We start from the raw sequence: 12,449 nt of genomic DNA, 5'->3' as shown, positions 1-12,449 counted from the left end.
ATTGGAGATTCCTTATAGTACTTGACTAAATTAAGACCAAATCTTGAAAATCGAATAAGAAATAAAAATGGATAAAAGGGTGGTGGGGTCCAATGTCCATTTACTATTTGGAACTACGTGTTTCACATGAATAGAATATTGCATCCAATGTGTGCTGCATCATAATTTCGTCTGAAAACGACACTACAAACACCTCACCACGTGCAAATTCGCACGCGCCTACTCCCCATTGGAGAGGACCCCTACATATAACCACCAACGGAACAACTCCTCCCTGTCCGAAAAAAGTGTTTTTAAGTACAAGCACTTTTTTCTTGGATCTTTACTACTATATGATTGTATAATTATTTTGTTGCAATTACAAGAATTATTCGACTCATATAATGTTATATTAAAAATAATAGTAATAATTTTCAACTTTAGTAAATTTATGTCACAAGAAGTCAAGTTGCGGTTTCGACCAAATTCAATCACTTTTGTTTAAACGCAATAATTTTAGAACTCATAAACATCAAATTACGATACCGCTTCTGACAATAAATTTAAAATTCAAAGTCATAGTGCACCATTAGAGGATGAAATGACTCAATCCACATGCATCATGTGATGAAAACACTTCAATTATCTCTGATTATTAGTTTGCCAACTAGACTTTCTCCCCATCAAACAATTTCACCAAATACTCTTCATTGAGTTGGGCCAACACAATAATGAGCAACTCACTCGAGAACCCCCGTCCACCTCGGGCTCGTTTGATATAAGGGATAAAATATAATTAATTTTAAGATAAATTTATTTTATATTTGGTTGAGATAAAATCGTGATATAACTAATCTCGCGATTAGTTATATCATGAGTTATATCATGATTGTAGCATTTTTTTTTCTATGGGAAAGTGAAATAACTAATCCCGAATAACTAATCTCAAAATAATTAATTATATAATAACTTTTTTCCAGCCAAAGGACCCAATAGAGAGCATAATAATGCTCGGAGCAAAAACTTTCCTAGGCTTGCAAATAAAAATTATATAAAATGTATCAGCAAAAATAACAATAATAATAAATTCAGTATAATTCCTTAAGTATAGTGTAGTGAGGGTAGTGTGTGTATAGATCTTTCTTCTATCTTGTGAAGGTAGAGATGTTTCCGACAAACCTGCGACTTAAAAATTCTCGATCTACTTATTTCAATTTTATATGATTCTTTTTACTTTTTTTTTGGAATAATAAAAGTTCTTGACTCCTTTTGATTAGAATCTTCACAATTTTGTATTACGAAAGTTCATTAAATCATTCAAATTAAATAATTACAAATTAAATATTTTTCTTCTTCTTATCACTAACATTTTAAGCAATGATAAAATAAGGACAAATGAAGCATATTCCTCTCTAATCCAATTTCCCCCCTTCGAAATATAAAATTACGCGGTCTCTCACAATCTCTCCTTTTTCCTCCTTTCATTTCTCCCCTCATTCTCTCTCTTTCTTCATTCTCTTTAGTGTTTCTCTCTCTTCTTCCCCTTCAATGGTGATTGATATGAGAGAACACTACTGAAATTTACAAAATTTCTACTCTCAGATCTAGGGCACTGCATTGCATTGTTTTGCCCTAGCACATTTCACTTCTCACGCGCCAATTTAAACAGGCAACAAATACACACACACACACATATATTTATATATCTCATACATTTTTTGAAAAAATAAAAATAAAAATGTTGCCGCTTGATTCGTTCGATAAGTTTTTATTCTCTGCTAGCAGGGCATTGTGTAGTCCCCTCGCGGTTTTTATTCAGATCCAGGTATTTATTGTTTTCCGCTGCTCCGTTTTACTTTTTATTGAATTAGCTGCTAGTTTTATTCGCTGCTTCTTTTTGCGTTTTAGATTAATTAGCTGTTTTATTTTTGTTCGAAAATTTAGAAAATTGCTTATTGGATGTGTTTTAGATTTGGCACGGTTTAGATCTAAGGACTAGACTTAAAATTTGATTTTATTTCATTATTTACGTGGATTAAAATTCGCTATGTATATTTTTTTGATGGAGAATTTCGTTGCTAATATAATGCTGAGGAAAAGGATAAGATTACAAAAGGTTGAACTTTCAATGTGTGTTATGCTGCATTCGTGGTAGTTCGCAGTTTGGGAGTTTTTTTTTTCTCAGTTAATTTTCTTCAGACTTCAGAATTGAGAGCCATTGACAAGCATATTCTTCTTGGATTTATCTATAGTCATGGAGTTTTGCCAAGATAAAAAGAGTACTTGTTTTTTATATGATGTAGAAGGCAGAACCATCTTGTGTCTGTAAATCAGTCTGGCAATTTAGACTAGTGGACGGGTGTAGCACACTACATGGCTTAATTCCTGAAAGCACTCTTTCTAGAATTAGGGACTTGGTGACAAAACGAATTTCCAGTTTATATGCACTCTCTATCTGTAAGCTTCAAGTATGAATTTCACGTGGAATACTCCATTTATTTTAAGCTGATGGTCACTTAAGCTCCATTTTGGTCGCTTCAAGTGTTTCATGGTGTGATGCCAGTGATGGTTATTTAAAACCGTTTAACTAACCCAAATAGCTGCCCACCCAACTCCTTAAACTAAAAATAGCACGGGAAAATATAATATATGCATAATTTATGTATTATATGTGTATAATCAATGCATAAACTTTGTATATGGCTAGAAAAAGTAAACAATGAATATGGACGGCTATTTGTGTAAAAATCCCTTTAAAACCAGTAATTTTTGAGCTTCGTGGAATTTATTCAAGCCCTAATTGGCTAGGGAGTTCAATATTTGTAGCTAATGGAGTCTCTAATCATTGTAAACTTATACTGTTGACAGATTAAGGATATTAGTCGATGCTCGATAGAGCTGACGATCTGTTTTTCCGATTCAATCCATAGCAAAAGGGCAGCTTGGTGCACTAAGCTCCCGCTATGCGCGGGGTCCGGGGAAGGGTCAGACCATAAGGGTCTATTGTACGCAGCCTTACCCAGCATTTTTGCAAGATTCAATCCATAGCAGTACACAATATTTCTCTAATTATTATTTTTTTATTTCTTTCCCTTTTATTCTGAAAGTCTACCGCCTTTTCTTTAGCCGATGGTCTATCGGAAACAGTCTCCATCCCCTTCCTGGGTAGGGTAAGGCTGCGTACATCCTACTCTCCCCATACCCCACTTAGGGGATTACACTAGGTTGTTATTCTGAAAGTCTGCTTTGGTGTTACGCAATTTCGTTAATGCCCTTTCCATGAATGACTGCAACAAGATGCTTTTAAAAAAATTCATTTTGCACAGACTATTAAAAAAATAATGAAAGAATTTGAAAAAAATAGCTCATTCGTGTTTATAGCTCAATGTCCTTTCATATTGGGTTTAATAGGGCAGATTCATGGATAAACCAAGAAAGTAGATACCTACAGTAACACACTGCAGGAGGCAATTATGGTGTGAATTGTGAAATCTAACAAATGGAAAAGGGAAATTATTAGGGTGCAGATTGTTGAGTAAACAGTTTAAATTATGTCAAGTCATGGTGGCTTATACTATAAAGTGCATGAAAGCAATCTATTGGAGGTTACTAATAAAAATAAGCTATCTATTTTAAGGTTGTCTTCTATATCTCTTTGTTTGGATGAGAATAAAAAGTTTTAATGTGCCTGAAGACAAACAAAACATATGTATAAAGTTTCAGTTGTCTGTTAATGGGTTCTCAACATTTTTTTAATATTTACTTTTAATGGATCCTCATCTAATCACTGTTTGGTGATATGTTTAACATGAGTAAATCTCTTTCATCTGCTAAACTTCTCCGTGTTCTATCAGTGTGTGATTTAATCATTTGATCCGTAATTGACAAATTAAGAAAAACTATATTACTCACACTTTTGAACTTTCTTGTCTCGTTTTTTTAATCTATTTTTTTGGCATTTTATGCGACTTTGTATCTGCAGGGATGTTTTATCTGCTTAGTACTGGCTCTTGGATGGGCTTTAGCTGCTTATGTAAGGTATGAGATCTTATAATCTATCTAGAGTGTTTATGGTGCACACTTTCTTGCTGATAATTTATAATTGGCGTAGGTAATGGATTCTGAAAGTAGTGATTTTCATGCAGCTTTTGGTTTCTTTTTGCAGGGGCAGGGAGATTCGACGCATGAAGGATAGTATGAGATGTGGCAATAGTTTTGCATTCCTTACAAAGGATATCAATGACCTTGAGCATTCAAATCAGGTCAACTTGCCCCCAGTCTCAGTTGTAATGCCTTTAAAAGGGTTTGGAGAGCACAATCTACACAATTGGAGAAGTCAGGTAAACGATAAGAAACCTTTAGGCTGGGAGCCTTTGAGTTTTCAATTAAGCTGAGTTACTTGAAGTCTTGACTTACGTTTATGCTACAATTCTTTATGGCCTTTTTCCTGCTTGAAAATAATCTCAGGTTGCTGCCTAATATCTTACTTGTTGCTTCTGAGAAGCCCGCATTACAGCATAATGGATAGTAACATGTTAATAGTTTTGTTATTTAGTCTTTTTGTGAGGTGTTTCTACTTTTTGGTATACTTCTTGTATGTGGGCATGTTTTGCCCTTTCTTAACGAAAATTTTATACTTCATCAAAAAAAGTTTTGTGTCTTTTAGCTCTCTGTTTGGTATCTTATTCATATTCATGTTGTTTGGATCTATGACAAAAACTTTGAATTATGTGCTCCATTTTTTCACACTTAGTCCAGGTAATTTATCGTCTGCTTGGTCTGCTTATGTTCCCATTGTGAATGGCTCAGATCACTTCTCTTTATGGTGGTCCTTTGGAGTTCCTTTTTGTGGTTGAAAGTACCGCTGATCCTGCTTATCATGCTGTGAAGCGATTGCTAGCAGATTTTAAGGTGTGGTATTAGGCCTTCTTTTGCATTCAAAAGTTGGTATCTGCTTATATCATTATATTGCACACTTCTCATGGTATTCGTTTTCTATGTTGAGCAATCGTGAATCTCTAAATTGAAGACTTGGTATTAGTTATTAGTTTAATGTTTGCCTTTTGATTTGCGTTGCATCATCATTGGTTCTATCATCAGTACTCACTTCTTTCACTGGTCTTATCTTTCTTTCCTTTAACCTTTCTGAAAAATCTGTTTACTGGTCACATTTAAGAAATTTGGAAATGGAAAAAATAGAGGCACGAAAGAAATTTTATGTTTGCAAATAAAGTTTAAGATTTGTGAAAAAGGCGTACGAAAGAGAACAAAAGCAAATTATCAAAAAGAAAACGGAAAGGCTCAAAGAGAGGCTTTTTTTTATGAAACCTCCTATCTATTTCCTAATTCCCCCCCCCCCCCCCGGCTCAGGACTGGATATCTGCAGGGGGGACAACATAACATGGGACACAATATCGGGTAAACCAAAAATAAGAATGGGGTTGGCTCCAATACCATGTAAAGAAAGTGGACCTTGGGCTTAACTCAACCTCTCGAGTAGCTCGAGAGATGACTATTGTCCAAGACCATATAAGGAGACAACAACCCATTTCCTCAATCAATGTAGGACGCTTAACAAATTTTATGCCTTACCAAAAAAGAAAGATGTTCATTATTATTTGGTATTTACCTCAATTATATCCTTGATATGGCATTTTCTATGTCATGTAGTTAGAATTTTTATCATTCTGGGTGCCTATTCATGCTCCCATTGCATGTATGTGTTGCACTTCTTAAACTCTTCATTTGTTTTGTGTTCTGCACACAGGATGTTGATGCTAAAGTTATTGTAGCCGGCCTGTCAACAACTTGTAGTCAGAAGATTCACAATCAATTGGTATGTATCATGATTCCTTTTTTTAGTCCGTCTTCTTTATGTTGATGAGAGAAACCAAGCCTTATCTCTTTGAGAATTGCATGGTTACAGGATTTACCATTCTTTGCTTTTCCTAGATGGAGCAATTTGTACTATCAGAGTTTAGGGTTGTGCTTTTCTTGTTGGTGCATGAGTTAGTAAGAGAGGATACTGTAAAATTATCATTAAGGGAACTTCCTTGAATCTCAACTTAAACAATTCAAAATATCCCTTAAATTTTATATGCTTTGTACCGTGAGCATGAAATGTTGAAAACTCTGGAAAAATTGAAAGCATTTAATGGTAGGCATAACAGACTGATGCAAGGGAAGGCCACAAAGCGAGTACATGAATTTCTCTTTCTATTTCAACTGTCTCTAGACTTCTAAAGTAAAGAAAGAAGTCATCTACCCACATGAAACCCATCCTATTTCTCTCTGATTCTGCTCTTCCTCCTCCCTCCCTCCCCCCATCTCTCTTTCTCTCTCAACTTTTCCAGTTTCCGAATTATGCTTCTTCCGTTCTTTGTTTCGGGACAAACCAATTCGAACCATTGTCCCTTAGAAGAGTCAGATTGCAGTCAGATCTTGTTCGAGCTTATTTAGCCCATTTGATGTAACTGATGGGTGTAAGGATTTTGAAGAAGAGGGATTAGACTAGAAGGAATGCGGCATCTGTTAATCGAGATGTATTATTTAGGTGGTCGCTGTAAATAGGTTATTTTATGAACTATTGCTTCGTTGATCTTCCTTACCTGAATAATGGTGCTCTTTACAGGTTGGGGTGGAGAAAATGCATAAAGACACCAAGTATGTCTTATTCCTTGATGATGATGTTAGACTGCACCCTGGATCAATTGGAGCCCTTACTACTGAAATGGAGAAGAATCCAGAGGTAATATCTTCTAAATCCTGAAGCAACTTTATGCTTTGGCACAGCATGCCAGCTCACTAATCAAATGTCCATTTCACCCATAACACTGGGAAATGTAATACTTTGTCTGTATGCTTGCCAGATCTTTATTCAAACAGGATATCCTCTCGATTTACCATCTGGAACTTTGGGAAGTTACTGCATTTATGAATATCACATGGTATGTCATTTATGCCCATATCTCTATTTTCATTTGTGCACGTTGTCTGTCAAGTTCCTTTTGGTTTTTGCTTCTATTTCCAATGCGTCATCTCTGTAATCTGGAGGGAGATTTTAGAGTAAGCTTGTCTATCATTATCGTAATCATTTGTTTTCACTAATTGAAAGGTGTTGGATTTGTACTTTGTTCATTCTGCTCTTGGTTTTCAATTTTACATCTTGGTTGAAGTTTTCATTTTTCCATAATATTTTTTATATCAATAAGGGAATATTTAGAACTTTATTGCTTACACTAATTTTCCATGATTGCTTAAAGTTATATAGTTTGCACTCTTCTATCTCCTCTTTTAACTGCACACAGAATTGTTAGTTTTTTGCGTTTTTTTTCTGTTATTATATCTTACATTGGAAAGAAATGCACTCCAGCTCTTACATGCTGATTCCTGGTCGACTTGAACCTTCTCCTTTAACATGACGGTTTTGAGCTTCCTATAAGATTTGGGGTGATGTGTCTATGTTGCCCTTGTGTGTCTTTAGTGTACATCCATACACTTTGCAAAGGTCTTATATTAACTTAGTTTAACATTTTGCTGACTTCCTGTTTCGTATTGGTTCATTGTCATTTAATTACAGCCATGTTCTATGGGATTTGCTACTGGTGGAAAAACATTCTTCCTCTGGGGAGGATGCATGATGGTTAGTTTTTACCATTTAATTTGTTCCATGTTTCATGAGTATAGCGATGTTCCCTTCTTGTCAAGCCTGTTACTCATATATTGCATCTCGTTACAAATTATTCTGTACCTTTTTAATTCCAGATGCATGCAGACGATTTTCGAACCGACCGCCATGGTGTAGTGTCAGCGCTTCGAGATGGTGGCTACTCAGATGACATGACTCTAGCGGCTATAGCTGGTAAAGTTTATCTCCCGTTGCTCACCCCTAACTGTTACTGCACAAGAGCGGGAATGCAGCTGGTGCATATTCCCCTCGTAGACCATAGTTGGGAGAGCCAAATTCCAAGGATACAGAGTTTCTAGTTTTTGTGTTATTCTGCAACTATCTGCTTTTTACGAATTCTCCTGACTATGCATCTCTTACCCATAAATATGCAAAGATCTACTGTTCTCTGAACTTTTGTATTCTCCTCTAGTCCTCTTTATGTAGTATTGTAGTAATATACTTGACAATGGAGGAAATTTCTCGGCACATGCATAATTTAAGTAGGTGTTTGCATTTTTTGTTGCAGTAATTGTTTCGGTATAGTATTTTGGGTGATTATATAACCCTCTTGGAGATATTGAATAGTGAACCTCTTAACGACCATTGCCACTTACTGAGTTTTGGTACTTCTTATTTAGCTTTAGGATGTTCTGGGAATTAATTGTGAGTAGTTCCACTTTACTAACTTTCTTCTCTGCAAAATCTTGGTTCTGGCGTGGACGTTTTAGGTTCTTAATCTTATTTATTTATTTTGCTATTTTTTCTAGAGGAACACAAGAGGCTCATTACATCACCACCAGTTGCAGTCTTTCCACATCCTCTTGCAAGCGATCTTACCTTCCCTAGGTTTGTGAAAAATATATCAAATTCTTTGTTGAGATATTGAGATAAATTATGATAACTGCTTGTTGTAGGCTCGCCTTATAGTTTCTTGTGGTATTGTGTAGATACTGGAATTATTTGAGAAAGCAAACATTTGTACTGGAGTCATATACAACAAAAGTTAACTGGATCATGAATCGGGCTTTATTTACAACCCACTGCTATCTGTCTTGGGGTTTTGTAACTCCATACGTCATGGCTGGGATTCATGTGGCAGCAGCACTGAGATTTTACTTTAAAGGATACTCTCCTGATGATACAGTCTTGAAATGTAATGGTGAGCACACTACTGTTGTGTGAGTAGAAGTAGAATACTTTGTGCTGGAAACTTTGTCATGTGCATCGTTAGATTATCGTAATGATGATATTGATTCTGAACCTAGGTAGCGGCTATGCGTATATACCAGTGTGCAATTCCAGGTAGTTGGGAATTGCAAGATCTTTTTTGGGTTGGGTGGTGCTTCTTGAAATGTTAAATGGCTCTTAATTGTTCTTGAAAAATCTCTTTATGCTACAGTAATTTTTGGGAACTTTGCATATTTCATCCTCTTTTAAGCTGGATATGATTTTTTGGTACTTTGTCAGGGTTGTTACTTGCTGGATGCCTTGCCATCTGCACACTGATTGAACTTCTTTCCATGTGGAACTTGACAAGAATTGAAGTTCACTTGTGCAATATGTTGTCTCCCGAGGCACCTCAACTATCACTTGCTTCTTATAACTGGTGCCTTGTAAGTCCATTCAGATTTGCAACACAGGCTGAACAGTTCATTTCCTTTTTGTCCCCCCTTTTTTATGGTTTGATCTTTGTGGACTACAAGATTTTACTGAACTTATTCTTGCAAACAATTATAAGTTTGAAAAGTGGATGCATTTGCACATGAATTAGACACCTTGAGAGGTTAAAATGTTTTAACTAAGAAATTTATTTGTTCTTTATATATTGAAAACAGAGGGTTCATATAGTCAAACATGGTCAAAGGTGGTTTTATTTTTACCTATAAAAAGAACGGAAAAGGGCCAAAACTACCCTTATCGTTTGCTAAATGGTTTATAAATACCCTCCGTCCATCTATCCGTCCAAAAAAATACACGACGTTAATTCTATTAACAAAAATACCCCCGCGACTAATGGCAGAATTGGTGAGTCTTTCATTTAATGACGTGACGATTTTTAACTGGGCCACGTGGCAATCTTTGACTGGAACAAAAAATGGATATTATTTCAACCCATGGAGGGTCTAACATTTCCATTTTTTGAAAATGGGTTGAAATAATATCCATTTTTTGTTCCAGTCAAAGACTGCCACGTGACCCAGTTAAAAATCGCCACGTCATTAAATGAAAGGCTCACCAATTCTGCCGTTAGTCGCGAGGGTATTTTTGTTAATAGAATTAACATCGTGTATTTTTTTGGACGGAGGGTATTTATAAACCATTTTTTTCTGTTATTATATTTTGAGTATGAATTCACTGTATGGTCCTGTTTTGTAGCTTTTGATCACAATAAGTCATTAATGTTTTATTAAATGATGTTTTATCGAGCAGGTATTCATTGCAATGCTCGTTGACAATTTCTTATACCCATTGTCTGCGATGCGTTCTCATTTTTCTCAGTCCATCAATTGGTCTGGTATCCGGTATCATTTGAAGGATGGGAAGATATACAAGGTATGCCCTCCTAAGCCACCAGCTTTCAGATCATTGTATTCCTTCATATCATCTGCTTGTCGATGATACAGAGTTCGCTTTATCCATCTGGTTAATACCTGAAAAGGGGGGGGGGGGGACTAGATTTGGTCAATTTTATTTTCTTTTTTCTTGAATTTTATTACGTTTTATGGGATCAGGAAAGAGAAACTTCCACTAACTCGGTCAATTTTATTTTCTTTTTTCTTGAATTTTATAACGTACCATATTGGGTGTATAAGTGTATTTGTAGGAGTTTAAAACATCTTGACTAGATGTAGCAAAGAGCAATTTTATTCTACTGCGTCAAAAGGAAGCACTCCTTTTTATTTTTATGGGATCAGGAAAGAGAAACTTCCACTAATTTGGTCAATTTTATTTTCTTTTTTCTTGAATTTTATTACGTTTTATGGGATCAGGAAAGAGAAACTTCCACTAACTCGGTCAATTTTATTTTCTTTTTTCTTGAATTTTATAACGTACCATATTGGGTGTATAAGTGTATTTGTAGGAGTTTAAAACGTCTTGAGTTGGACTAATCAGCCGTTGCTTTTAAGGTTTTAAGTTAGATGCTTGGAATCTTTCATATGGTATCATAATCAATCTTTAGTAAGTCAATTCTCACACTAGTATGTATTAAAATTCATGTGAAATTCAAAATCCGGTTACAAGTGGAGAAGGGTGTTGCGTCATATAATGTCTCACACTATAATATCCTTACATGAGGTACCTAAGGGTATCTAGAGAGATTTTTAATTGTCTTGTGTAGTTGTGTTTGACTACTTCATCTATTACCTTAATTTCCGGTAAGATACTCATCTTTTCACATATTTAGTTCTAAATTTTTATATTTGATACTTGTTTATTTTTATTATTCTATGCTTTTTATTTTTATTATTTATTTTATTTTATATAATGTTGGACTGACATAAGTTTAAATGGAGCGACATGGAAAATGAAGGTTAATACAGCCGACCCTGCCTTTCTTGGGATTAAGACATAGTTATTTATGTTATCTAGCTTAGAGAACACAACTAACTTAGGATTGAAGCATGGTTCATTGATTGATTGATTGATTTTCTGATATTCAGTTTAACTCCCATTATCTGTTGAGTAGTATCTCATGTTTATATTGATACTCTAGTGGAGAAAATCAAAACCGTTTTCGGTGTCTGAGTTGGCCTATTTGGGTTAAACATATTGAATTTAGCAATTGAGGCCATCATCGATCCCTTTTTTGCAGATCGACAGACATAAGCATTTGGTTCCTAAAATTACAGATTTGGCAGGAAAAGATTTGCTTGGAAAGAATGGATCAACACCTAAGGTTGCTATCATTAGTTCTTTATCCAGAACTCTAGCTCAGTGGCGCCAACCGAAGAAATATGACGTTTAGATAAGATCCTAACAGTGGTAAATTATGTGATTCTTTTGCTCCCTTGGTGGTAGTGACCAAGGAATTGCAGGACCAATTTTTTTTGGGTTATGTATCCCTGATCTAAGGGCACTTCATTGGTATAGGTTGTAAGTGTAAGGTTTATTGTTTCTGGCTATTAAATTCATCACTTCATTCTTCACACTCGGGCCTTACCATGCTTGGGCTGGTTTTTTGTAATTGTAATGTTATTTGTAATTTGATGTCCATTTCAATGTTAGCTTAACATGTTCTGGTGCTGTATTTGATTGGTTGACCAGTTAGACGGTGGCAAATGATCGGTCTTATTGTTTCTGGGTATTAAATTCATCACTTTATTCTTCACATACAGACCTCCCATGCTTGGGTTGGTTTTTGCAATTGTAATGTTATTTGTAATTTTAGCTTAAGATGTTTCTCTGACATATTGGATGGCTGAACAAGATAAATCTGTCGTAGTAGATTCTATGTGTATTCGCTTATTCGGTTTGAATTTGTATTATTTCGATTTTGATTCTTTTGGTTTGTAAAATATGCGAGTTAATACGAATCGAAAGAAGAAAAAACACTCATTTTACATGCATATAAAAATACGGCAGCTATGCTTCTTGGTAATGTGCTGAATAAGATGCCAAAGATCAAAGTTCCTCTTGAAGAATCTTTAGACTATATCAGTTTGTATTGAACTATTGATGATCGCAGATACTGTGTAGGCTTCACATACAGAAAACTATTCAATTAGGATTTCATTTCCAGTGCCTGTTTTCTGGTGAAGCGTTACCTTTCCAATTGGTGTCTTTTGCTTGATGCAAAAAG

General features: G+C 35.3%; 1 protein-coding gene across 2 annotated transcripts; it reads left to right on the top strand.

The window, feature by feature from the left end:
* The first annotated feature begins 1,581 nt into the window (after positions 1–1,581).
* Positions 1,582–12,043, top strand: LOC107784649 (uncharacterized). 2 transcript variants are annotated; one of them, XM_016605804.2, is made up of 14 exons: positions 1,582–1,804; positions 3,962–4,017; positions 4,145–4,319; positions 4,789–4,890; positions 5,747–5,815; positions 6,611–6,727; positions 6,849–6,926; positions 7,559–7,621; positions 7,744–7,840; positions 8,416–8,494; positions 8,596–8,807; positions 9,116–9,261; positions 10,079–10,201; positions 11,463–12,043. In XM_016605804.2, exons 1-14 carry the CDS (start codon positions 1,718–1,720, stop codon positions 11,613–11,615), a joined length of 1,557 nt encoding a protein of 518 aa, XP_016461290.2. In that variant the 5' UTR covers positions 1,582–1,717; the 3' UTR covers positions 11,616–12,043. The 2 variants fall into 2 exon arrangements, with proteins under 2 accessions (XP_016461290.2, XP_075076157.1); XM_075220056.1 differs by having other exon boundaries at positions 1,667–1,804; positions 4,125–4,319.
* The last annotated feature ends 406 nt before the right edge of the window (positions 12,044–12,449 follow it).

This window comes from Nicotiana tabacum, chromosome 8 (genome assembly GCF_000715075.1).
Source record: "Nicotiana tabacum cultivar K326 chromosome 8, ASM71507v2, whole genome shotgun sequence".
Taxonomy (NCBI): Eukaryota; Viridiplantae; Streptophyta; class Magnoliopsida; order Solanales; family Solanaceae; genus Nicotiana; species Nicotiana tabacum.
The sequence above is the reverse complement of the archived record's forward strand: the minus strand, read 5'-3'. Positions and strand labels throughout refer to the sequence as shown.

Coding starts and splice junctions, on each gene's coding strand:
- LOC107784649 (XM_016605804.2), top strand. CDS start 1,718: ATGTTGCCGCTTGATTCGTTCGATAAGTTTTTATTCTCTGCTAGCAGG. Junction 4,320..4,788: donor TACACAATTGGAGAAGTCAG/GTAAACGATAAG, acceptor TGAATGGCTCAG/ATCACTTCTCTTTATGGTGG. Junction 5,816..6,610: donor AGAAGATTCACAATCAATTG/GTATGTATCATG, acceptor TGCTCTTTACAG/GTTGGGGTGGAGAAAATGCA.